Genomic DNA, 25,340 nt, shown 5'->3' on the forward strand with positions numbered 1-25,340 from the left:
AGCCCGCTTCCGCATCATCATCATCAGGGAGGGGGCAATGGCTACTGGGAATGGGGAAGAAGTTGACATCCATATTTTCTGCTGCATTTTAAACATTCACGCACATTAAGTACAAATCTCAGGCACATTATATTAATCAACCGCACGAGAAGCTTTCACTATATATATATATATATATATATATATATATATATATATATATATATATATATATATATATATATATATATATATAAAATAAATACTGTATTGCAAGAACCGTAACTTCATCCCTAAATAAAAGGAAAAAGAAAACAAAAATTAAATCTAAATTGGTTGGGCGGGAAAATAGCAAAATCTGATTGGCCAAGAAGTTATGGCTTTATTATATAGAAAGATAGAAAGATTGTTTCAATTTTTAAAATATAAGAACTGTTGTAAAATCTAATTATGGACATTATTCTATCATTAATGATATGATTGGTAACAGCTTTATATTTATGGTATGATCTTGTAATAGCTGTTATATATATTGATGTAGTGATGTACAAAGTTGATGAATAAAATAAGAAATATCTTTCCTCTGTTCTTTATGTTCTTTTTCTTGATTTTACTGTTCTTCGCGAGCTAAAGGCCTGCAGACAAATTGTATTACAACACGTTATCAGCACCTTTGCTCTACATAAATCTTCGGTGAACGGTAATATGAATCTGTTTCAATCTGATCCACGTGAATCTGTGAAATTTTATTTTTATTTTTTAAAAAAATACCATATCATATGATTGCTCCTTATTATTTTTTTTAATATGAATCTGCACATATCTGCAAATATGAATCCATGGATTATTTTGTTTAATTTTTAGTATTTGCGTCAATTTCTAAAGCATGAGATTAAAGCATGGAGTATCTGCAAATATAATTGTCAGTTGTTTAATTTTTTTTCTCGTTTTTCGTTGCCCCTGCCGTGTGTTTCCGTGAACGGCGATCGGAGATCTCCGCGTGACGCCATCGATCCAGACAAGACCAGTTCGGTTGCGTCGCAGCCAGCGATCGGTCACACCCCAGGAGGCGGCTGGCGATCTACAGTTCGACGATCGGATGCCTGTACGTGCCGACATGCCATCGATCTCCTTCGAAGCCGCCGGGAAGAGGGAGGACAGATCCGCTTCGTTGATCCGTTGCTGCTTCCGCCGTCTATTGTTGGCGTCGTCGTTGCCACACTTCGGCGGAGGGGGAGACAGCAACACCACAGTTCGCTGCTAAGCATGTATAATACGCAGGCTCCAAACAGAAAGGCAGTCTCGCAACTCAAGCCGTGGTGTTGGCAGAATAGAAAAATGCGAAGAAGAATCAAAATTGAGTTCACTGCCTGCACGCAGGAAGAATTAAAAGGCATCAAAATTTGTGATGGAATATAATGAGGAGAAACATTGAGAACAAAGTCAATGGTCAACTCTACGACGAAGCTTGTTAATGATGACGGTGAAATGATTAAAATGCCTCATGCATCTTCCTTCATTTCCCGTCCTTCGTGGAAAGCCACCAACAATAAGTGATCCCTCTCCAGCAGCCCCATAAGCTAAGTACTCATCATATATCCTTTATATATATATATAGCCATAGATTTTGTATCATATAATCAATGGTGCTTGCAATGATCTTTCCTATATAATAGTGAAAGTCCTGTATCTAATGATCTATTTTTGAATACATTATATGACTAATACAGTGATTAGTATGGAGATCGAGCATAAAAGCAAGGCATATAGTAAATACTTTATACCTTGTTTTGAATTTATTGCCGGATTGTGCTTTGAAGGGGATTGATTTGGTTTAAATCATAATATTAAAGAAGATGGAGCGCAGACGCATTATGGGATTTTTGGACCTCGCATCCTCTTTCCCTCTTCAATAAATGTTTGGGCAGCAGGTTTCCTGCCAATACTACAAGTGCAACCCTCTTGCTTTGTAATTAAACCAGAGCCAGGTATTCTCATTTTTCAAAGAAAATATTTAGACATGCATATATTTATATGATAGCTGGTTATTCTGTGCAAGTAGCCATATTTCCCAGAAAATATATTTTTATTAAATATTTAAATATGCATGGTGATTATCTATGTGCTTCATATCATTGCCTATCAGTTGCTCGAATATGTTTTATGTCAATGTGAACCACTTTAAAAGAGCACATGTTGGTTTGTTCTTGATAACAATTATTTGCTATAGGCTATGTATATATTGAGATTAATCTCATATTTTATTATAGCTTGAATTTTTTTAGACATAGCATACCCAGAAGGCGAATTCATAGCACTAGTCATATGATAATAGCAGTAGGACAATTTATATGACTAATGTCAAATTGACTTAATTCTGATTTGGAAGTCAATAATTTATTTGTCAAATCTGATGGTGCTAGTTTTATCATAAAATTATATCGCATGAGTATTGAATCTTGAATATCTCAAATCTGAGTATTTAAACAAAATAATAGTGAATTTTTTCAATATAGTTTTGCCTAGAAGGTAAATACTTAGAGCACTAATTTTTATTTGACATATTTTGGTCTAAACCATCGGTTATGAATATTTGATTGAAAAAGATTCATAGAGCCTAAGTTGATCCCTGAAGGATCGTACGATGAATAAATTATTGTGATCTATTAATGTATAGAATAAAATGCATGATCTGAGAAGTTAATTCTTATGGGTCATCCAGAATTATTTGACAATTCAGAATTTACTTCTCTATGTTTAATTTTCTGGACGGGTTTTACTTCCCGAATAGTACCTTTCGAATGGTACATGAATCTGTTATACTCCACTAGAAGTACATAACTAATTTTTTTTTTTAAATAGTATGGGTCTCATTGTCATATGTGATAGTCACCTTGTACTCATGTAGTAGTACATGACCAGATTATAATAAGTATTTTGAATGTCATTGAATTTTTTTTTTTTTTTTTAAAAGACATCAAAATTTTAGTTTTGTAGGAATGTACTGTATGAGTTCGAGTCTTTCTTACTTGGCAATATGCCTGGTCATCGGATCATTTTTATTAAAGGTCTATAAGACTTCTAATGGGATTGATTTTTGGATGACTAATGACTCGTAAAAAGTCTTAAATTTCTATCTTTAGTCTGTGATTATTCAATCCAAAATATTTTATGATCATGTCACAAAGTAATACATGATATAGTTATTAAAAATTCTATGTGTTTGAAAGCTAGAAGTAAATTACGTCATAATAATTTGCCCGAAGCAAATTAGTTGTATATATTTTATGACAATGACTTCTCATATGTTTATGAATTTTTGAGATCCCGGAATTGTCTCACCATCTATACATCTATTTGGCATTTAACGTATTTAAGATGGTTGCGTACTCGTATAATCTCATTTAATTAATATGTATGTTTTCTCTATTTTGACATATATGTGCATATACTTATGAGTACTCCATATGCTGCAATAGTTTTTTTTATCAAATTCTAAAGACCCAAATTCCTTTAAATTATGGCATGAACAATTGGGTTACTTAGGGCAAACATAATGAGTCAGATATTGGAATTTCTTACCCTTTATGAGTAAATTATAAAGCATGCGTGAATGAGAAATTACCAAATTATTTATTTTTGGGGATATTTGTATTAATTCAAATCTGACCCACTGCATATCGTAATTATTTTCCCATACACATAGTACGTGGTAGAATTAAACATTTCCCGATCTGCGTTTCTAGTCTTAGTATGTAGTCCATTTTATTGTATCACCACCTCAAGCGTATCTCTATGGGCTATAAACCTCTGTCTGCTGTTTAAATACCTAGAGCCCATTATAGGGGATCAACAAATACGCTGACTACATACTTAATGAAGATTGTTTCTTGGCATTATGAGGAGATAATAGATTAACTTTTAATGGAATGCCAAGAAATTTCATAGAATGAAAACATCTTCATTATTAAAAATCCATGTACTAGTTAGATTGAACTGGAAGTTCAGAAGATAATCTCTATTTGCGATATTAGCAAATAATCTGCCAAATACATCTATTGATCATACTGATCATAAAAGAGTGACTAGGTCCCATATAGTTTCCCCAACTTGGACCAAATATATCTACCGATACTCCTTGACGCCAGAGGTGTAGGAGATATATCAGTGTAAAAGTTAAGAATCATAATACTAGATCTAGTAAATAAACATTGTCACTCTTGAAATGGTTTGAATAATTATGTCCTGCAGACGTTCGTTCAGATGACGAAAAACCCTAGTAAAATTATAGGTGCACCAAACAAACGTAATACTAGGGATGCGGAATGACCAGATCAAAATATATTTGGGAAATGTCTAGAATCTGGTTGACTTAAATATTGCCATGAATAATTATAAATATGGGAGAAATTCTTGAAAAATGTTATAAGTTATCGACAACACAATTGCCTTCAAATTGCTCATATTATATGACAATCTGGATCCAGAACTAGGTGCCAGAAGCGCCTAGATTGATTAACGTATAAAGTGAGCAATTAAAGGCATATACAACTCAACTCGCTAATATATTCCTTTCGTATACCATTGAGGTATTAACCATGTAGGTTACAAATGGTGTGGAAAGAAAAAAGAATAACGAGGTGATAAGATATGAAGCGAGTCTGTAGCCTATGGGTTCACGCAGAAACCCTTAATTGATTTTAATCAAATATACTCTCCCACGATAAATGGCATTAAGTTCCGCTACATAATATTATTGGCAGAATAATAATAATTTTAGATATGCAGTTAATATTTATTTTGAGAAATCACAGATGGATTTATAATTCCCGAAATGAGAATTTAAGTGTCATTATTTACTCTTTAAAGGGTTGCGAATGGAGTTAATATCCTTATTGAAGGAATAATATGTACCATTGTGTGCTCGATAAAGGGTTGATAATGAACGTATTTATTATTTATTATCTAAGTCAATATTGATGGTGGAAAACATCAATGAAATATATAAAGGGCTTGATGATGTCAGCCCATATCTAAAGACGGAGTTTTTGAAATAAAAGGCTTGTGAAAGTTAAGTATTATCTCGACTTGAAGATCGAGTTTTTCCATTGAATGAATTTTATACACCAGTTAACCTATTTTTCACCTATCTATATGGTTAAGTATCATGGTTTTGTCAAACTATAAGGTTGTCTAATAATCTCTTGAAGTGGATAAGGAACCGTTTGGACTCGAAGTTCTTTACTTCATTATCGTTGGAGCATTATTTTAGAACCAGAAGTTCCATAATCGCAACAGGCATGATATTTGCAATGAAATAGCTAGCAGAATCTAGTGCTCCTTCTACAATGAAGTACTTGAATAATGATTAATATATCATTCGGTATATTCAAGGTACAAAGACATGACATTTATGTAAGAAACTATGATACAATTTTAATAGGCTACTTGGGTACTGGCCTTTTGTTTGATCCCCGTAATGCCAAGTCCCAAACTGGTTATACAATGAATTTTCCTTAATGTTCAAAATGAGAAGAATAACACTTGTGTTGCACAAATGTTATATGAGCTCTAGAAGAGCCATAAGATTATTGTACAAGATATTTACTCTAGTGACAATCCAGAAGATTTGTCCAATCTATTTCTACAATTTTTGAAATATATTTTATGCGTGAGATTTGAAGATTGTTATCTTGAGGGGGAGTATTATCTTACAAAGATCAATCCTGAAGATTGGATCTTGACAACTAAATGGTTGTACTCTTTTCCTTAGTTAAGTTTTTTTTCCTCACGGAGTTTTTCCTTAAATCTAATGTTTTTAATGAGGCAGCTAATCTAAAACAAGAATACACATACATCATGCACTCTTTTCTCAACTAGGTTTTCCCAAGTGGTTTTCCTAGTGAGGTTTTTAACGAGACATGAGTATGATATAGTAATGACAATGGGGAAATGTCGCAAAATAGTTGTTTATGTAGACAAACCCCAAAAATCCTGAAGATTATGTCAATTGTGCCTTGAAGGCTTATGATTGTACTCTTTTTCCCTTAACTAAGTTTTTTCCCACAGGGTTTTCTTAAGTTAAGGTTTTAATGAGGCAATCAGTACAATATATGTTCTTACAAATATCATGTACTCTTTTCTTCTAACTAGGTTTTTCCCACGTGGTTTTCCTAGTGAAGTTTTTAATGAGGCATGAATATAATTACCCATAAATCTTGCACTCTTTTCTTTGTCTAGGTTTTTCCCACAGGGTTTTCCTAGCAAGTTTTTAATGAGGCAAGATTATGGCAAAATAATGTCCAAGGGGGAGTGTTGTAAAATCTAATTATGGACATTATTCTATCATTAATGATATGATTGGTAACAACTTTATATTTATGGTATGATCTTGTAATAGCTGTTATATATATTGATGTAGTGATGTACAAAGTTGATGAATAAAATAAGAAATATCTTTCCTCTGTTCTTTATGTTCTTTTTCTTGTTTTTACTGTTCTTCGCGAGCTAAAGGCCTGCAGATAAATTGTATTACAACAAGAACTAAATTAAACAAAATTAAAGTAAAAAGACTAAATTAAACAAAACACTATAATACAGAGACCTCATAGGTACTTTGACCTCAGCTTTGGTCATTCATTACCGTTTCTATCCAATTGGAGTTAAGACCTTGGGTAGAATTGTAATATCCATTTCACTATTCTTTTAGTTCTAACTAGTAATTTACCTGTACTAAAAAAATTAGTAATTTACATGTGTGATATATGAACAAAAAAAATAGAATTTTTAAATAGATCAAAACTTAAATGCATTTTATTATTTAAATAGAAAAAATTGTATATTACACCTTAGATATTTAAAAAAGATATAAATATACGAAGTAATATTTCAATTCCCAGGCGTTTTGGAACATGCACTCGTAATAGTAAATTTTTGCTTATACATATTTCAAATCTATACAGATTTACCAAAAATGTGATTATTTCAGGAGACAGAATTGTGTTAATGCATTATCTATTTATTACTGAAAAACATTTATATATTTACAATTACCATAATTATCATAAACTCTATTTGGTAGAGCTTATTTTCGAGCATATAGCATTTTTAAGGTACAAATCAACCATAAGTTCTATTTAGTAAAATATGAAGAGTTTAAAATAATATTCCGTACTATTTTATTTTGAAATGCTACCCCAAGTACCGTTTCAAAATAATCTATTCTTTATTAATTTAAGAAAATGACACCACCTACTCTTCATTAATCAAAATCCTAATATCTCATTTTATCCTTTTATATATTTGTACATTTATCAACTTATTTAACAACTAATTTTACCAAACATTTTAATATCAATTAATTAGCTTATTACATACTAGTTTTTCAGTCGTCAGCTTTCAGCTAAGTGTGCTAAACAGAGTCTATGTCATCATCATCAAAATCTATAATACACTATTATTCCTAACATGCACATATTTCCACCACAACCCTTCCTTTCATAATGCTCCGCCAACCCCACGATGCATTGGGTGTGCGCATATGTGACAACTCAAAAATATTTTTCCTAAATTCTATTTTATAAATTTCAAAATAATTATTTTCACTCTTTCAATTTTTTTTTCTAAAAAACGGTGTATGAATTAATATTTTAAACAGAGTTTTTAAATAAATTCAACACCAAGATTTATCCTATTCCAAAAATTCTAAATTTTAGGTACATTTATGTACCAAGTTTTGACCCAAAAAATCAATCTGAGTGAAACCCGAGAGGAACCTGTGAAACCTGAACCAAGTGTTTTAACTAGAAACTATTTCTAGAAAATTTATTTTTGACCCCAAATTATCCAAAAATCATTTTTAAGACCATGGTCCATGATACAAGGCGAACGCTAAAATATTATTTTACATTTTTACCCTCAAAACCCTAACTATAAAAAATAGCATTTATCCCTTGTTTCACTATTCATTCCAAAAATAATCTGCAGCATTCTCACCTCTCTCGTGTCTCTCTCTCCACCTCTCTATCATCTTCATCTTCTTCATCTTTGAAGCTCTTCTGATCTTCTCCAAGCCCTAGGTCCAAAATTTGGTAAGCTTCCTCCTCTCTTCCTCCATTCCATCCTCTAGTTTAAGTTGTTAAGATGTTGCATTTATGTGGGTTTGTTTGTTGTGCTTCTAAGTGAAAATGGTGAAGTTATTGCTATGTTTTGGTTTGGAGAAGAAAGATGAAAGGTGTAGAAGAAGAGTTTAGGAATGGATACACATGGACTAGCGGAATTAATAATTAATCTGGTATAAATTTTCATTTTGATTCAATCATGTGCGAATACAAAGTTACGAAATAAATGTGCTACAAAATTAATATCTGGACGATTAATTTTGTAGTTCACATGAAGGTTGGTGAATATAGATGAGGATTGTAAGATTAATATTTTATGATGTTTTTTAAATGTACGTTTTTGGGAATCTCACTACAAGAAAAATGCACAAAGACAACATTACAAAGACAACGATTTTTAACAAAAGTGTTGTCTTTTGTTTAAAAGATAACACTTTTGTCTAAAACGGCTGTCTTTGATGCAACACTTTTGTCAAAGACAACGATTTTTACCGAACCGTTGTTGTGACACCCCGAAAATCCAATTCCCTAAATAGGATTAATTATGTAATTAATCCTAGCTCTCTTTGTGAATGGTCCCTTATAATTCCTTAATTAAATAGTCGGGGGACCAAATGTTGACTAATTCACTAGTCAACTAAGTGTACATGATGCCTTATGCATTATACTAAGCCTTTAATCCTTCCCTAGCATTTATTTGACTCAAGAGGGACCCGCTTCTATGTTACTTTTCAGATTTTTGTCCTAAAAACCCTACCCCAACCAAGAGAAAACAAAGTCATTCTAATATTACCACTTCTCTCTACAATTTCTCTACCTTCTCTCTAGAAAGACTAGCTTTCTCTCCAAGCCAAGTAAAATCCACCTTCATCCTTGCAAGAGAACTCTCCAAGATTCCAGCTTTCCACCATTAAAGCACTAGGAAGTGTAAGATCTTAGTCTAGTTGGTGTTTTTGAGTAGCTTTACTTAGTCTAAGTTGTGATTTTTCTTTGTGTGCTTGGTTGTGTTGAGAAGATTTGGTTGAGGAGGAACTTCAAGGAGAAGTCTAGGGGCTAGAAAGGAAGTGTATCTTGGTCTACAAAGGTAACCCATGCTTTACAAAACCTACTTTACATTTGCTATAATGATTCTTGATACTTTATTTGATGTTCTTGTGAGATTTGATGCATAATCTTGTGTTTATGCATGTTAGAGCTTGTATCTAGGGTTCTTAAATGCTATCTTTTAAGCTATTCATGTCTTCAAGTCATTTCCTTGTTGAATGTGAGGTTTTGGGTGTTTTGGACTTGAACTTGGCCTTGTTGATGTTTTTCCCCAAAGGGAAATTTCGCCTTGGGTACGTGTACCCGCGGGTGAAACAGCGGGTGACTGTCCACCCGCCGTTCCACCCGCGGGTGGAAGGGTGTGGGTACCGGCGGGCAGAGCCGCGGGTGGAAGTCCACCCGCTGGTACCTGTAAGGGGGTGTGGCGGGTGGTTGTCCACCCACCGTTCTGCCCACTGGTACGTGATGTTTTGGCCTCCGTTTTGTTGAATCATTGTGCACTTGTGTGTCTCTTTTGATGTTTCGTATGTCTAGAACGGTGTCCTAAGTATCCATGATAGGATTACGAGTCTTGAATCGTGCTTGTGGTCCAACTTTGTGATTCGTTGGATTATTGTGAAGTCATTGAGGTTCGGATGACCCGTTATATTTCTCCTATTGATGTACATGCTAGTTTTACTGTTGTTGATGCTAGTATATGTTGTTCGTTTGTTCTTAATGAGGATTGACAACTTGTGTTGCCAATCATGGCAGTCTTTGGATTAAAGTCGTCTATCGTTGATGTATCATTGTTTGATGGTCTATTCATGACTTTCATTGAATCGGTTGTATTCCTTAATGTAATCTTGTACATAGTTGTACCCGTTTGTTGATACTTGATTGGGCTATTGATGAGCATCAATCCTCTATGATGAGGACTATGTAATGTTATATGATTGGTGGACAATAATGAAAGGAGATAGACTATCACGTGATTAGTACTATTCTACGTGACTATTGACACTACGAGTGTTCCCGTTTGGCGGTTAAAGCTGGCGGATGCAAGCGGGGGGGGGGGGGGGGGGGGGGGGTGGATCGCTGCGGAGGAATAATGTTGGACTCGGTGTACAGGGTGGCACTAGGAGGTAAATGTTGGAACTATAATAAGGTTGGCCTGGAGAGAATGGTTGGAACATGGCATAAGGTTGGAACTTGGTACTCATCTTTGAATGTGAATCTTGTCTCTCATGGTTCATGAGAGTGATTTATGATTGTCTCTTGATTGGTTATCGTTTGATATATCTTGTTGTTGAGCATGTTGTTTCCTCGATCTTGTTGATCATTGAGTAATTTGTTGGAATTGGTCTTTGGTTGAGAGTGACGTCATGATGAGTCTTATGTTGTTCCTTTCTTATTTTTAAAGGATTATATATATTGTATTCCAAAGTCTCAAATACTTTTCTTTATATCTATATTATATGTTACTCAATGCGTAATGGTGGGTTACCAGCTTTATTCGCTGACGGGTGCTATCCCTTATGTTTTACAGGTTTTGAGTAGATCGAGTGAGCGCACTAGATGTGGACCGAGATAGCGTAGCTTATCTTTCTATAGTTCTAGTTTTGTGGCCGGTGAGCCTAGACATATGAATTGTTACCTGATGATGATTTTGGTTTAGATTCTAGCCTGTGCATCTATAGATAGATAGATGTGACATGACATCCTCATATTTTGATATTAGCTTCCGCTTGGTTTTATCTAATGGATAGATTTATATTCATGATTTAAGCTTTTAAATATTGCTAAAATCGCGGGTGGTACAGTTGTCTTTAGTGTGTTGTCTTTGTGCATCTTTTGAAACGACAACAATTTTTTAAAACCGTTATCTATATGTGTTCTTTTTAAGAAAAGACAACGGTTTTATGTAACCATTGTCGTTAGTGTGTTGTATTTAAACGCACTTGAATACACAACACTACAAAGACAACGATTTTTTTAAAATCGTTGTCTTTGCGCGCATTTAAAAAAGAAGGACAACGATTTTATTTAACCGTTGTTGTTTGTGTGTTGTCTTTAAGCGCACTTGAATACACAACACTTCAAAGATAACAGTTTATTTAAACTATTTTCTTAGTGCCGCCGTTTTTTTAAGACAACGGTTTTATTTAACTGTTATCATTAGTGTATTGTTTTTAAGTGCACTCTAATAGACAACACTTTAAAGACAACGAATTTTTAAATCCGTTGTCAATTTGCATTTTGTTTTTATAAATAACAACGGTTTTATTTAACTGTTATCATTGGTGTTTTGTCATTAAACGCACTTGAATACACAATACTACAAAGACAATAGTTTTTTAAAACCGTTGTCTTTACGCGTCTTTTTTAGGACAACAGTTTTATTTATTCGTTGTCGTTTGTTTGTTGTCTTTAAGCGCACTTGAATACACAACACTTAAAAGACAACAGTTTATTGAAACCGTTGTCTTTGTGCACCCATTTTTTTAAGACAACAGTTTTGTTATTTAACTATAGTCGTTGGAGTGTTGTTTTTAAGCGAATTTTAAAGACAACGGTTTTTTTAAACTTTTGTCTATGTGCATTTTGTTTTTATAAAAGATAACCGTTTTATTTTACCGTTGTCATTGGTGTGTTGTTTTGAAGCGCACTTAAATACACAACACTACATAGATATCAAATTTTTAAAACTGTTGTCTTTACGCGTCCTTTTTTTATTATTATTATTATTATTTTATTATTTTTTTTAAAGACAACGATTTTATTTATTTGTTGTCATTTGTGTGTTGTCTTTAAGTGCACTTAAATATACAACACTTTAAAAACAACGGTTTTTTCAAACTGTATTTTTGTTTTAAAGAAACTGATTTTTTTTAATTGTTGTCGTTGGTATCTTGTCGCGAAGAATCACTAATAACCCAAAAAAAAAAGGTTGCGACGGTTCGGCCAGGTAGGCAGCCGGCTGCGAAGGAGGTCGATTCTGGCCTTCCTCAACGCGGTCGGGTGCTAGGCGCAATTTTTTCAACATTGAGTATACCTAACAAACTAAGGTCAAACTTTTGAAATAAAAAATCAAAACACTATCTTAAGGTCTGTTTGGTTTGCACATGGAAATCGAAATCGGAATCGGAATCGGTATCAAATACTTGATAATGGTAAATGATTTTAGTAAAAGTATTTTGCATGTTTGGTAGTAGAATGAAATGAATTATCAATAATGCTATTTGGTTATGTATGATCCAATAATTTATTGGAATAAACATTTTAAAAATACAAGAACACAAAATCAAGACAATTGATTTTAGGAATAAGGGTCAAATTAGCCATCCAACGTAACGTGAAAATGCAATTGGGCCACTCAGCTAAAAAAAAGTGCAATTAAACCATTCAACATTGTAAAATCATGCAATTTGTCCCAAGTGACCTGCAATGGCAGGTTACCAACAAGTAATTAATTAAGAATTTTAAAAAGAAATTAAAAATTATTTTAAAACAAAAGAAAAAAAAAAACAGGAAGCAAACTCGGAGAAAACGAAAGCCTCGTGTGACTATTTGGTGAAGCATGTGCGAATTCAGGAGCTGAGGAATATCTAGCAACATGTAATCAAGAGAAAAAAGTTAGAATCCAAGGGCCAAAACAAGTTTGATGATCAAAACAATGGTTATCGTGGAAACGGAGAAGGTGGGCAGGGGTTCCCACTGACTGGTTCCGCGGCGATTGGCTGGCGTTCTGCAAATCGGAACTCGGAGAAACACGAAAATGAAGCTTTGGGTGTTCTGCAAATCGCCGATTGGCTGGCGTTGCGACGACGGCAGTACGATGTTCGGCCATGGCGGTGGTGCGGGGTGGTGGCGCTAGCTGTCTTTCGTCTCCAGATCCATGGAGACGACGATGGGAAACTTTTTTTTTCTTTTTTAATTTTTAACTAATTACCTGCTATTCGATCAAAAAAAAAAAAAAACTAATTACCTGTTGGTAACTTGCTACTGTAAGTCACTTGGGACAAATTGAATGATTTTACAACATTGAATGGTTTAATTGCACTTTTTTTTTTAGTTGAGTGGCCCAATTGCATTTTCATGCTACGTTCGATGGCTAATTTGACCCTTATTCCTTGATTTTAATATAAAGACATTCAAAATATCAATATGAACAAAAAAATAAAAACAAAAATTTAAAAGCACTAATCCAAGGGATGATAAAGAATAAGGGAATGAAATGGTATAATACCCTTATTTTATTTAGATATGAATTTTTCAATTAAGGGGTATTTGAAACTTATAATAGAGTCCTAAAAACCTATCAACCAAACAATACCAATAACTTTGATATCCATTCCTTAGAGCTAAATCTGTCAACCAAACACACTTTTTTTTATTCATTCTTCCATAACAACAAAACACTGCAAATTAATAACTGAAGTTTATTTTTGTTCATTCTTCTTCCATACATGGATGGGTCAAGAACTGTCCTAAAAGGACCCTTCTTCGCACGACCCTAAGGCTATGCAGTTTCCCGGTCGCACAAACGTCGTTCCCTTCTTCGCACGACCTCCGCAGCAGAACTAGCTTCGCAACTCTGCCTCCGCCGCCAAGAAACGACCCTCTGCTGCCGGTTCTCCCACCTCCGCCTCCTCGCTACCAGCTGTCGCACCACCCCTGCCGCCGTCCCTCTTCCCGACCGATCTGCTGCCGTCTCCTCTTTCGGACTCGCACCAAACCCTAATCCTTAATTATCTACAGGTTAGTCCTCAAATGAGAAAGACATGGACAACATTTACGAAACACAAACAATTGAGGGTCCAAAATTTCGTTTACCCTAGTTATATAATTCGAGAATTTACTACATACGACGTCGTAACATTAATGATCTAAGGAATATGTTCGCGTAAAAGCGAAAAAAATTGAAAAATATTCTTGCTGTTCATTGCAGACAGCATTTTCTTCTTAAATCCACAAGTACTGAACTGAAGCGTGAAGTGTGAGCTTGACAGTTTGTGATTATCAACTAGGGTTTTTTTTTTTTTTTTTTTTTTTCTCGGTTCGTATAGAGATTTTACGAATTCATTTCTTTGCGAGTTCTTCGCTGGACGCAAATAGCAAAACTTATAATTCTAATTTGAAATTTGATGTTCTTTCTCAGTTGATTTTGAAGTGACTAATGGCGAACGGAGCTCATTCTGAAGATAAAACTCTACAAGCCATCTGCTACAAACGCGGCTCTCTTCAGCTCCTTGATCAGGTCCTCTCTCTATGCGTTTCTTTGTGTTTATACCTGTATTTATCTATGTATATATGACACTTGTTATGATTTAAGTTGAGGCTGGAACTGTTTAAATTTATAGATAAAGATTGATTTTATTCCTTAGTAATTACATCTGTATATTGGAAATGCACTGAGGATTGGGTTTTATCATGAAAAAGATAAGTAAAAAAAAGTATGGGGTTAATCAAAGAATTAACTTTGAGATAGAAGAAAAGCAAAGAGAGGGATGAAAAAGGGATACAGAGTGCTTTCGAAATCGAAGGAGAAGTTTGAGACTTTTATTTCTTTATATGAATCCTTTGGTGTTTATATTATCATTTGTAGGTTTATATTGAGAATCTCAATGCCCTAATCAAGTTGAAGTGACTTTAAGTATGACTTTGTTCGATTTTTTGAAGAAGTGGACTAGGAAATAGTTTCTTTTGTTTCTTGTTTCTGGGAGAGGAAGAAATGAAATTGTTAGGAAGGAGGAACTAAGTTTAATGGTGAACAACGAGAGAGTTTAACCTTTTTTTTAAAAAAAAATCTAAAAGACTAAAACTAAAATAAGAGTAGAGATACTAGGAACTAGAATCAAGTGGTTTTGAATTTCTAGGAAGAAAGTTGACTTGCTCCATCAAAGTGAATTAAATGAGTTTTTAGGAAAATGTTTTCTTTGTATTTGCAAAGCAGATTGGTCTTGCATTGCATTTCCAATGGGCGCACCTTGATGTAACTTTTTCAATGTTATTATGTCTACATTACTAATAATCGTTTTTTCTGTTTTATTGATGAACAGAGGAAGCTTCCATTACAGACGATTTATTTGGATATAAAAAATGCAAAAGACGGATGGTAAAACTTTTTAATGTTTATTGCACTTCTTTTGTTGCTCTATTCTCTTTGACCTCTTTCACCTTCCAGTTGCGAGTGAACTAAGATACATGGTTTGAAGTTTGAGCAGCCTCTTGCTGTTACATGTATTTTTTACTCATCAAGTGATGCTCTTTTCCATATAAATTAGGAACCCAGAAAAGTTTTCTTTAATATCTGAATTAATCTTTTTCCTGTGTGTATATATATGCATCAGGGATGCAATAAAAGAAATGGTAGTCCGCGGGGCACCTGCAATTGCGATAGCTGCTGCACTCTCTTTGGCTGTAGAAGCGTCTAACTTAGAGACCTTTAATGGGACAGCTCAAGATGCGGTATCTTTCCTTAGCCAGAAATTAGAATATCTTGTCTCAAGGTAACCAATGGGCCGGAACGGTAAACTATTTTATTCGTATGATCCCTTGAAATTCATTTGCTCATTTCTCTGCCAAATGGATTATGAAGCCCAGAGCAAAACCTGATTAGTTCTTTGCAGCCGGCCTACAGCTGTCAATCTTTCAGATGCTGCTACAAAGCTTAACGAAGTTATTACGAAGGAAGCTTCCACTGCTTCAGAAGCCAAGACTATTTTTGAGGTAGTCATACAGTTGCGAGCTGCTCCGTGATTTTTATGCTGTAGGGTTATGAAGTATAAAACAAATTTTTTTTTTTTTTTTTTCTAGACAAGTATCCTACGGAATAGTGAGAATTTACTTTCTAGTGCATTATAGTTTGATTGTTATCTAACTTGCTGCATCTTATTCTCAGGCTTATATTATGGCAGCTGAAATTATGCTCGAGGATGATGTTGCTTCCAATAAAGCAATTGGGTCGCACGGAGCTTCTCTTCTCCAAAATCAGCTGGTGGGCTCCAAGAAGATATCGATATTAACCCATTGCAACACTGGCAGGTACACTTTCTTGAAATGGTAGCTGGTTATCTAACTATTGGTATAGTATTCCGGTATGAAGTGACTCTCATGTTTTTCATCCTGTTGAATTCAAAAGCCTGGCAACGGCTGGGTATGGAACTGCTCTTGGTGTGATTCGGGCTGTCAATACTGCAGGGTTTTTGGAAAGGGCTTATTGCACTGAAACACGCCCTTTCAACCAGGTTAACTTGTAGCTTGCATTTGTATCTAGTTCTAATTAGTGGTATTAGTGCGTGGCAGTATACACCTTAAGTCGATTTGGAAGGTTATATACATTTTCTTTACCAAATGCCTTTTCCCGATTTGAATATCAGGGATCCAGACTGACAGCATTTGAGTTGGTTACCGAGAACATTCCTGCCACCCTCATAGCAGATTCTGCTGCAGCCGCGTTGATGAAAGCTGGACGTGTGAATGCTGTCATTGTTGGAGCTGATCGCATAGCTGCAAATGGTAAATCTTATTTCCTCTTGTGTTGTGTTTGAAAACCCGAATAATATTATGAAAGGGAATTCCGTGACATACTTGTAGGTGATACTGCCAACAAGATCGGGACTTACAGCCTTGCTGTTTGTGCTATGCATCATGGTGTACCGTTTTATGTGGCCGCTCCCCTAACTTCTGTTGATCTCTCCTTGTCTTCTGGACAACAAATTGTGATAGAAGAAAGATCTCCGAAAGAACTGTTGCATACGCATGGAGGACTGGGTGAACAAATCGCTGCTTCGGGTATTTCTGTTTGGAATCCAGCATTTGATGTTACCCCGGCCAGTTTAATAAGTGGCATAATTACCGAAAAGGTTGGCTTCTTATCTCCATCTCTTCCTCCTAGCTCATAAGCAAACCTCCACACCAATACATATGCACATGAACTCCACTAAAAGCAAAGGACCACAAGTTACCAATACATATGCACATGGGGACGGGGAGTATACATCCCGCCCCGCCCTGTTCCCATCCCTACTCTAAATATGGGTACTCACTTTCAGTTTCTAATTTTAGTTCAGATGGTTCAGCCCGCCCGATTAGCCCGACAACCAGAAGTTTAGGGTTAGGGCCAAATCGAACCCGAAAATAAAATAATAAAATAACCGATTAGCCCGACAACCCGACAGGGCTAGCCCAAAACCGAGTGGGCTGGCCCGATTGACATCCCTAGTCACGAGTCTAATCCTAGCCTTCTTGGTTTAAGTCGGTCAGCTATGGGCAACCTAGGCTGGTTTACCTCATTATAGTCCTTTGCCTGCTAGGGTCACAAGGCAGGGTTTACCTAATGCACATCCTCGGGTAGTGGTTGCGGGTTTCCCTCATCATCCCAAAAAATATGCAAGACTTAGTGATTGTATGATTAATGTGATGATGTTATCTAAACAGGGCGTCATCTCAAAGGACGGGAATGATGCTTTTGATATTACTGGTTTTGTACACAAGGTCTCGGGAAATGTATAATACACCTCTCCCTGACCGAGCTACCTACTCATACTGCGGTGAGGCAATCTTCGTTGGTAAATAAGGTTCCAGTTGTATTGCATTGAACGACTCGGTGTTGGATGCACTTGTTTAATTTGAATAAACCATCATCCATACAAGGTCACTTGTGTTGTACTTGACATGTTTAAGTGATTCTTGAGGAATCTGGCTTTGTGAGCTACTTTGTGTTTCTTTATTGCTTTTTGAATTTAGATGTGTATCTGCCATTTATCAAATCTCATATTCCTTTGGGTTTATTAATAGCAGAAAAGCTATGTGCCCAAAAACTCTACTATCTGAATACAGATAACTTGTCTGAAATTGAGTATTGAGATTTGAATCAGGGTGTGGTATTTTATTATTATTATTATTATTATTATTATTTTTTTGAGAGAGACAATTCCAATTGAGTTGATTGCACAGTTGGTTTTGCTCTTTATGAGGATGGTTTTACTAAAGGCGCATCATTGAATACCGGAGGCAAACTTTCCTATAAGTCAAAAGGGTGTAGTATTATTTATTTATTTTTTTTTAATTTTTAGTTTGAAGTAACTAGGTGCATAGGCAACTCATAAATTTTAGAATTCTTATTAATCAGAGAAATTCTCTATTTTAAGAAAGAAAAAAAAAAACAAAAAATATAATGAAAATTTTTATTAAAGTAAATTAAGTTTTAGTTCAAAAAGCAATCCTCTTGTCGTCTAGTGATAATAAATTGTTCTCTCATATGAGAGATTGTAGATTTGAGTTTTAGTGGGAGCGGTATCGACTTTTTGTGCTTTAGTAAGTTGAGAAAGTAGTTAACAAATACTGCATTGTATTAAAGTCAGTGTTACTAAAAAATATTAAGTTAGGTAAAAAAAAAGTAAAATTAACATATCTTATTTTTTAATAATAAATTCAAACTTTAAATGGTTAGATTATATTGACTTTTTTTTTTTTTTTTTTTTTTTGAAAATAAGAACAAACTTATATTAAATCATAGGAAAGCGCATTACAGATGAAGGAAGGAGGGGCGGAAAATCACTCCTTACGTTCGGACATAATAAACGGACCCCCTTGCAAGGAGATAGACTGTTCGGTTCACAGAACATTTGACGAAAGAGATACAACAATGAGCAAAAGTGCTCAACATATCTTTAATATCAACTAAAAGCAAATCAAAAGAGGTAACAAAAGCAGAAGATGAAAGCCCTTGAACAACCAATAGTGAGTATGATTCCACATGAAGAAACTCAATATTTTACCGTTTGGACCAACTGAGAGCTTCCCTGATGACTAAGGCTTCGGCTTCCTTGGGAGAGAAAACACCATTCCATGGATTCAATGTGGAATGTATTAAAAGAGGACTCTAAGAGCATCATGAACAGAATAAATTTTTTCTTAGTTCTTTTAGAGTACCTAGAAGAGAGAAAAGAGAGAGGGAGTGAAAATAATAATAATAATAATAATAATTGTATCAGAAAAAAATAAGAAAAAGAAAAAAGCAAAAAGGAATGAATTTATTTATGGAGTCATTAACTCGATTAGGATGGGTCTATATGATGGGATACAAAAGTAGGACACTTTTTAAAAGCAAACAAAGATATGAAAAGTGCTTTCATGGAATGCATGTTTGGTTAACATAAAATGCATTCTCAGAGTGCATGTTAGCTTTTTAGAAAAAAAAAAATAGTTTAAATATAAAAGAATGTAGTATTATATGTGTATGTGTATAGTATTGTCAAAGTTAATATATACGTATAACGGTATAAGTATAAATGTTACTTGTTTTTTTTCTTTTTTTTTTTTTTTTTTTTGTGAAAAACATATACTTATTTTTAGTTAATTGTTTTTAGTTAATTATTACATAATCATTTGTACTGCATTAATAATGCATAGTAGTTAGTTAATTATTACATAATCATTTCAAAAATTAAATGTAATTAGCAATAATTTGTAATTAGTGTATAATAATAATGAAAATAAGTTGTTTAATATTAGGAATCATAAAAGTAATAAAATTAGTAATAATTACATAATGACTACAATTTGTTGTAGTTAGATAAATAAAATTAGTAATTTGTTGTACTTAGATAAATAAAATTAGTAATTATCCTTTAGTTGTAATATAATAAGATAAAATAATTTATGACTATTTTAGTAATAAATATTATTTATAAAATAATATTTATTATTACGTAAATGTTTAAAAAGTAAATAGAATAATAATATTTTTGTAAATAAAAGAGAGTGATAAGTTGTATTCATATTTATGATTCATTTAACAAGTTCAGTTCACCATATATGTTGTTGTAAATGTAATATTCAACCGGCCCTGGATAAATATTCTCAACATTACATTTACCAATAAATATCATTAGTACGACATTGTCTTCTATATTGAATAGTACAACATCATCTGTTTCATCAATTTGGAAATATGTTTCTATTTCGTCCAACAGCAGTGCGAATAATCCTGCTATGAAGTAGAGCTCTAGTTCTCGATTTCCAACAATTAGCTTTAAAGTGTCGCAGAAGACTTGGGAGTTGTTGAGAAATGTACACAACAAATCATGCTAGAGAAATGTAAGGAGAAGTTAGTAAATGAAAAAATTCCTGTTGACGGAAGTTGAATGTATACGTTAACGCATGTATATTGTTTCTTACCGCTGAAGGTTTAGAGAAATCAATATACCAAGAACGTTCTCGTCTTTATAGTGCATTAAATGACAATGATGGTGGGATAGCGGACATCACCTTGACAGTTATTTGGTCTAAAATATTAAAAAGAATAATTAATATTTTTAGTTAAGTGTATAATTTATAATTTATGGATTATAGTGTAATGTTACCTTGATCATAATGGCGAGATGTTATGTAATCCCCATAACGATTAGGCTCTAGTTTCATCTCACCATTAAAGTAGTTGGGAGTGTTGTAGCCATAGTAGAAAAAAGTTTCAAAAGTGAAGAAACCAGTATGTCTAAAGAGTACAATGCCCCTAACATGCAAATCATTAACTATCATGAAATCTGATGTTCCCATAGTGAAGTGCATGTTCTCAACGGTAACTTCAATTCCTATCAAGCGACCATGACGCGAAATAGCCGTTGTAGTAAAATGTTGCATTAGATGACGATGCATGCAATTTGGAATTTTCTAGGAAAAAAAAGAGATGTATCAAATAGAAATGTAATCAATGTACTAAAACACATAATAACGAAATTAGATTGTTATACTTACCATTGTTATTGGCGACGTAATTGTAATACTAAACCATGTGATAGTGCATGTAGTAATATCGGACAAATGCTTTTGATAATTGCAAGCTGAAAACAATAGTAAAAAATTATAGTTAGTCATGAAAAAAGTAATTAAATAAAAAGTTACCGAATATTACGTGATTCATAAATAATGGCTTGTAGGCCTTGACGTAGGATCTCCGCCGAATATCTTTTGGCACCTTGCCAATCTTGAAAAACATTGGCTCCAACAAATTTGAGCCTATCATTTGTAAATATTTAACCCATGATGTCGCTGCAAAACATGCGTATTGGTTTTGACGGTAAATATGTTACCAGTAATAATAATATTAGAATAACGGATTATAACAATAGTTGTATTGCCTTAGTCTCAGTATAGAAAATACAGTGTGTCCTTTGCTAACTGAGGAGAGCCCCATTTATACTAAAGTCCTAACGGTAACAACATGAGACATAAATGGGGAGCCTAAGCCTTTAATTCATTCTCATCAATGGTGGCTTCAATGGTGACTTCAATAGCAGTAAAAGGTGGCACCTATTGGAATTCTGTCCGTTGGAGTTTTGCCTGTTGGGGTTCTGCCCGTTAGTTTCCATGTGGTGCCGGGTCGGATGCCCACTTGTGATCCGGGTCGGGTGCCAGCCCTATTATCCTGTCATCGGTCCCCCCTACTCCTAGTCAACGGATGTGTTTGAGTTGACTTGGGAGTAAGACTGAATCTTATCTTGATCCTGTGCAGAATCCTGATTGATTTAGGATATGTGATTTTATTTTCCAAATCCCTGATTTGTGCTTTCCAAATCCTTTCATGCTTCTAAAGATATTCACTTAACTTTTTTATCTCAGACTCCTCTCCAATATAAACCCTTGCCTCTGAGTAGTTTGAGAGCACCTCTTCATCAACTTCTGTCACCACTCTGTAAGTGTCCGCTGTCATTACTATTTTATCATTATGATTTATTTATGTATTAATATATGTGTATATACATGATTTTTTTTTTTTCGCGGCCGAGGCGTTGCCTCAGCCCTTTTTTTTTTTTTTTTTTGGCCGAGGTGGACTTCGGCTCCTAAGCCGAGGCATGCCTCGGCCAAACTGTGGCCGAGGCGCTCCTAGGCCAAATTGTGGACGAGGCGTGCGCCTCGGCCACTCGAGCTGCGTCTCGGTCCTGTTTTTTTTTTTTTTTTTTTCCTGACAATATGTCTGTGGTCGTGGTCGTTCTTTTATGCTAGGCAATTTTGTACCCAAGTCTTGCAAGCTTATCTGTAACCAGGTGAGGTTAGTGTCTTTCTACTTGTAATGGATATCACACCCTTGATTGATGTTGGAGAACTTGATTTTGATGGTGATGATGATGAGTACCTTCTCGAGCATGATTTCCCTCTTTTTGGAAACTTTCCCCCTCTTCCGTTTGTAGTTGACTCACCAACACCTAAGCCCGAACCGAAAAAGAAGAAAAAGTGCAAGGCCTCATACTCTTCTCTTGATAGCTCCCTCGTCCGGTCCACGCGGCCTCAACTAGGGTCACAGGATTGGGAGGATATTAAAGGTCTACTTAGTCTTGGCGTTCTGACTTACCCTCCTAAACTTGAGGATAATATCTCTGACCCACTCCTCGATAAATATTTTGGGGTCTACCTTCTGTCGCTACAGGTTGGGTTGCAGTTTCCCCTTCATAGGTTTGTGATAGACTTTATGAACTTCTACGAGATAGCCCCCGGCCAGCTTGTTCCCAACGGTCACCAGGTGATTGCGGGTTTTCTTGCTATATGTAAGGACAAAAAGATAGAACCCACGCTAGATTTTTTCCAGGCTCTTTTCGTAGTTGGTAGGGCCTCTCAGGAAGGTAAGGGATTTGTCATGGTTTTGAGTAGGCCGCGTTACAAGCTCTTTGAGGACCGCCCTACATTTAACAAGGACTGGAAACCCAAATTCGTTTTTGTCACACTTGTGGGTTCTTCGTCCCCCTTTCACGTCAAGTGGGGATCCCATCTACGTTGCCCTCCTACCCTCGACATGAGTCCTTCTCTCCGCCGAGACGTAGATGACCTAATGGGGGATGGCCTTCTATCGATCGTTGATTATACCACCGAGTGGAAACTCGCGGGCTTAGGCTTCGTGAGGATTCAACCTGCTGCTCTTGCACCCACAGGTATTCTTCTGTTACCACCTAGTCTTTATTCATTAACGACTAACTCTAACTTGCCTTTTTTCTTTGCTGCAGGTACCATGTCTTCGTCTTCGAGGTCCAGTCGATACTTGTCACGGTCGCAGGATCCCCCATCCAAGAAGAGCAAGGTAGAGAAAGGTAAGAAGAGCCAAGTTGTGGCCGAGGAGGTGATGCCGCCCCCGCCGGCACGCACGCCTACTCCATCCAAGGTCGCTAAGGGGGTGATGCAGCCTCCATCAGCTCGCACACCCACGGCCGTTACCTTTTCCCCTCAACCCCCCGAGGTGCAAGGAGACACTTCCATTGACCCCGGCTCGCGTGTTCGGACCAACTTGATCTGACTGGGAGCGGACCTGCCACCGGGAGCGTCGATAATAAATAAAAGTCTTGATGCGGTTGAGTATGCTGCTCGTATTGCTCCTCCTGCGGACTTGGAACACCTCTTCGCCATGGATGTCAACATGCTGCAAGAGCGTTACCTTCGACACATTTTTTAGGTCAGTTTTCTCATACTTATGTTCTTTCCCTGCCCTGGCGTATCTTACTCTGTCTGTTACTTTCAGGCCCTGCTAGAGGGACATATCATTCATGCCCAACGGCGGCGGGTGACGGACGCGCTCATTGAGGATGTGAAAAATAGGGATGTGGACAACAAGAGCCTGAAGGACCTGCTGTCAATCCGAGAGGGGGCTCTGAGCAAAATGGAAGGCGAGCTTGGAGCGCTAAGGAAGGAGCACGAAGCACTGTTGACTCGGGAGGGGGCTCTGAGCAAAATGGAAGGCGAGCTTGAGGCTCTAAGGAAATAGCACGGAGCACTTACACTTGCCCTAGGGAAGGAGCGGGAGGACCATGAGAGGACCCGTGCTGACCATGCCGACGCCCTTGGCCGGGCTGTGGAGGCCTACAAGAGTTCAGCTGAGTTTAAAGAGGACGCGATGCACTCCTGAGGCTGTCCGGGAATTCCTCAAAACTGGAGCTGGCCAAGAGGCGGTCGAGGCAGAGGCGCAGGTTGCTTTTAACATTAGGATGTATACGAAGCAACAGCAGATTTTTCCGGTGCTGAGGGAGAAGGTTCCAAATTTTGACCCCGTGGTACTTGGCTTGCTTGTCATAGAGAAGAATCTTGACCCTGATGTCCAGAATGAATCCACTGATGATGCTATTGATGCTCGTGAGGATTCTTTGGTGGACGAGTTTCACGGTATCAACACCAACAACGTCCCCAATGTTCCACTCGATCAGATTGTGATTGAGGACCTCACGGACAACGAGTAGTTTTGTAGTCGTACTTGAGATTTTTTCCTTGCTTTCCAGTTATATCTTTGAATAATTTGCTTTTCTATGTTTGAACTAAAACTTTGTTACTTTTTGGAATATTCGGAATAAACTCGTTACTTTATTTATTTATTTATTTATTTTGCCGAGACGGACTTCGGCGTTAGCCGAGGCGTGCCTCGGCCATCCGAGTCGAGTTGCGTCTCGGCCAACCCGTGGCCGAGGCGTGCGACTCGGTCTATTTTTTTTTTTTTGATAAACAACATGGGCGGACCATGAGCACGAGATATTATTCCAGAAAGCTTGGTAAAGGATGATAACGAACTTGCTTTAATAAATAACATGGGCGGACCATGAAAATAAGATATTATTTCCGAGAACTTTAGCATGTAGAGCGGACGGATGGCGATTACCAAGTACTAGTTCCAATGATTACCACTACAGGATATTTAAGGAAAATATTTGATCAAATGTTCCGAGTTCCATACCCGATCGATCATCCTTCCCTCTGTCGTTTTTAACTTGTATGTTCCTGGGCGAACGACCTCTTCCACGACGTAAGGCCCCTCCCATTTCTTTGTGAATTTTCCCCCTTCCAGGGGTTGGCTAGCTTCCCTTCTTCGCAACACGAGGTCGCCGACTTGAAAATATCGGGGTCGGACTTTTGCGTCGTGGTAGGACTTTAGCTGACGACTGTAGTTCTCCATTTTGCTGAATGCCGCTTCTCTCTTTTCATCTAAGAAGTTCAGATCCACCCTTTGGTGGAGTTCATTTTGTTCTGACTCGAACTCCTCCACCCTTCTACTAGGTATGATCACTTCCACCGGGGCCCGAGCTTCGAATCCATAAGCGAGTGCAAACGGGGTTTCTCCGGTGGCCCTTCTTGGTGTCGTGCGGTAGGACCAGAGGATGCCGTCGAGTTCTTCCACCCAGCTCCGCCGGCTATTTCTTGCTTTTTCTTGAGGCCGTCGAGGATGGTTTTGTTCGCATTCTC

The 25,340-nt window shown here is 36.3% G+C and overlaps 1 protein-coding gene and 1 long non-coding RNA gene across 3 annotated transcripts; one reads left to right on the forward strand and one right to left on the reverse strand.

The window, feature by feature from the left end:
* Positions 1-13,417: 13,417 nt before the first annotated feature.
* LOC109176919 lies at positions 13,418-22,467 on the reverse strand. Its single transcript, XR_002053486.1, has 3 exons — positions 22,457-22,467; positions 18,716-18,718; positions 13,418-13,508 (listed from the first exon to the last, which is right to left on the reverse strand). It is a non-coding gene; the product is annotated as an uncharacterized LOC109176919 (long non-coding RNA).
* LOC109176918 (methylthioribose-1-phosphate isomerase) lies at positions 13,610-17,981 on the forward strand. Of its 2 annotated transcripts, none has more exons than XM_019326328.1 (10): positions 13,610-13,883; positions 14,284-14,382; positions 15,185-15,240; positions 15,476-15,634; positions 15,755-15,854; positions 16,027-16,169; positions 16,267-16,372; positions 16,505-16,643; positions 16,722-16,990; positions 17,565-17,981. In XM_019326328.1, the coding sequence occupies exons 2-10, from the start codon at positions 14,302-14,304 to the stop codon at positions 17,637-17,639; spliced, it is 1,128 nt and encodes a 375-aa protein (XP_019181873.1). In that variant the 5' UTR covers positions 13,610-13,883; positions 14,284-14,301; the 3' UTR covers positions 17,640-17,981. The 2 variants fall into 2 exon arrangements, with proteins under 2 accessions (XP_019181873.1, XP_019181872.1); XM_019326327.1 differs by lacking the exon at positions 13,610-13,883 and adding an exon at positions 14,020-14,181.
* Positions 22,468-25,340: the final 2,873 nt, after the last annotated feature.

This window comes from Ipomoea nil, unplaced genomic scaffold (genome assembly GCF_001879475.1).
Source record: "Ipomoea nil cultivar Tokyo-kokei standard unplaced genomic scaffold, Asagao_1.1 scaffold0761, whole genome shotgun sequence".
Classification (NCBI taxonomy): Eukaryota; Viridiplantae; Streptophyta; class Magnoliopsida; order Solanales; family Convolvulaceae; genus Ipomoea; species Ipomoea nil.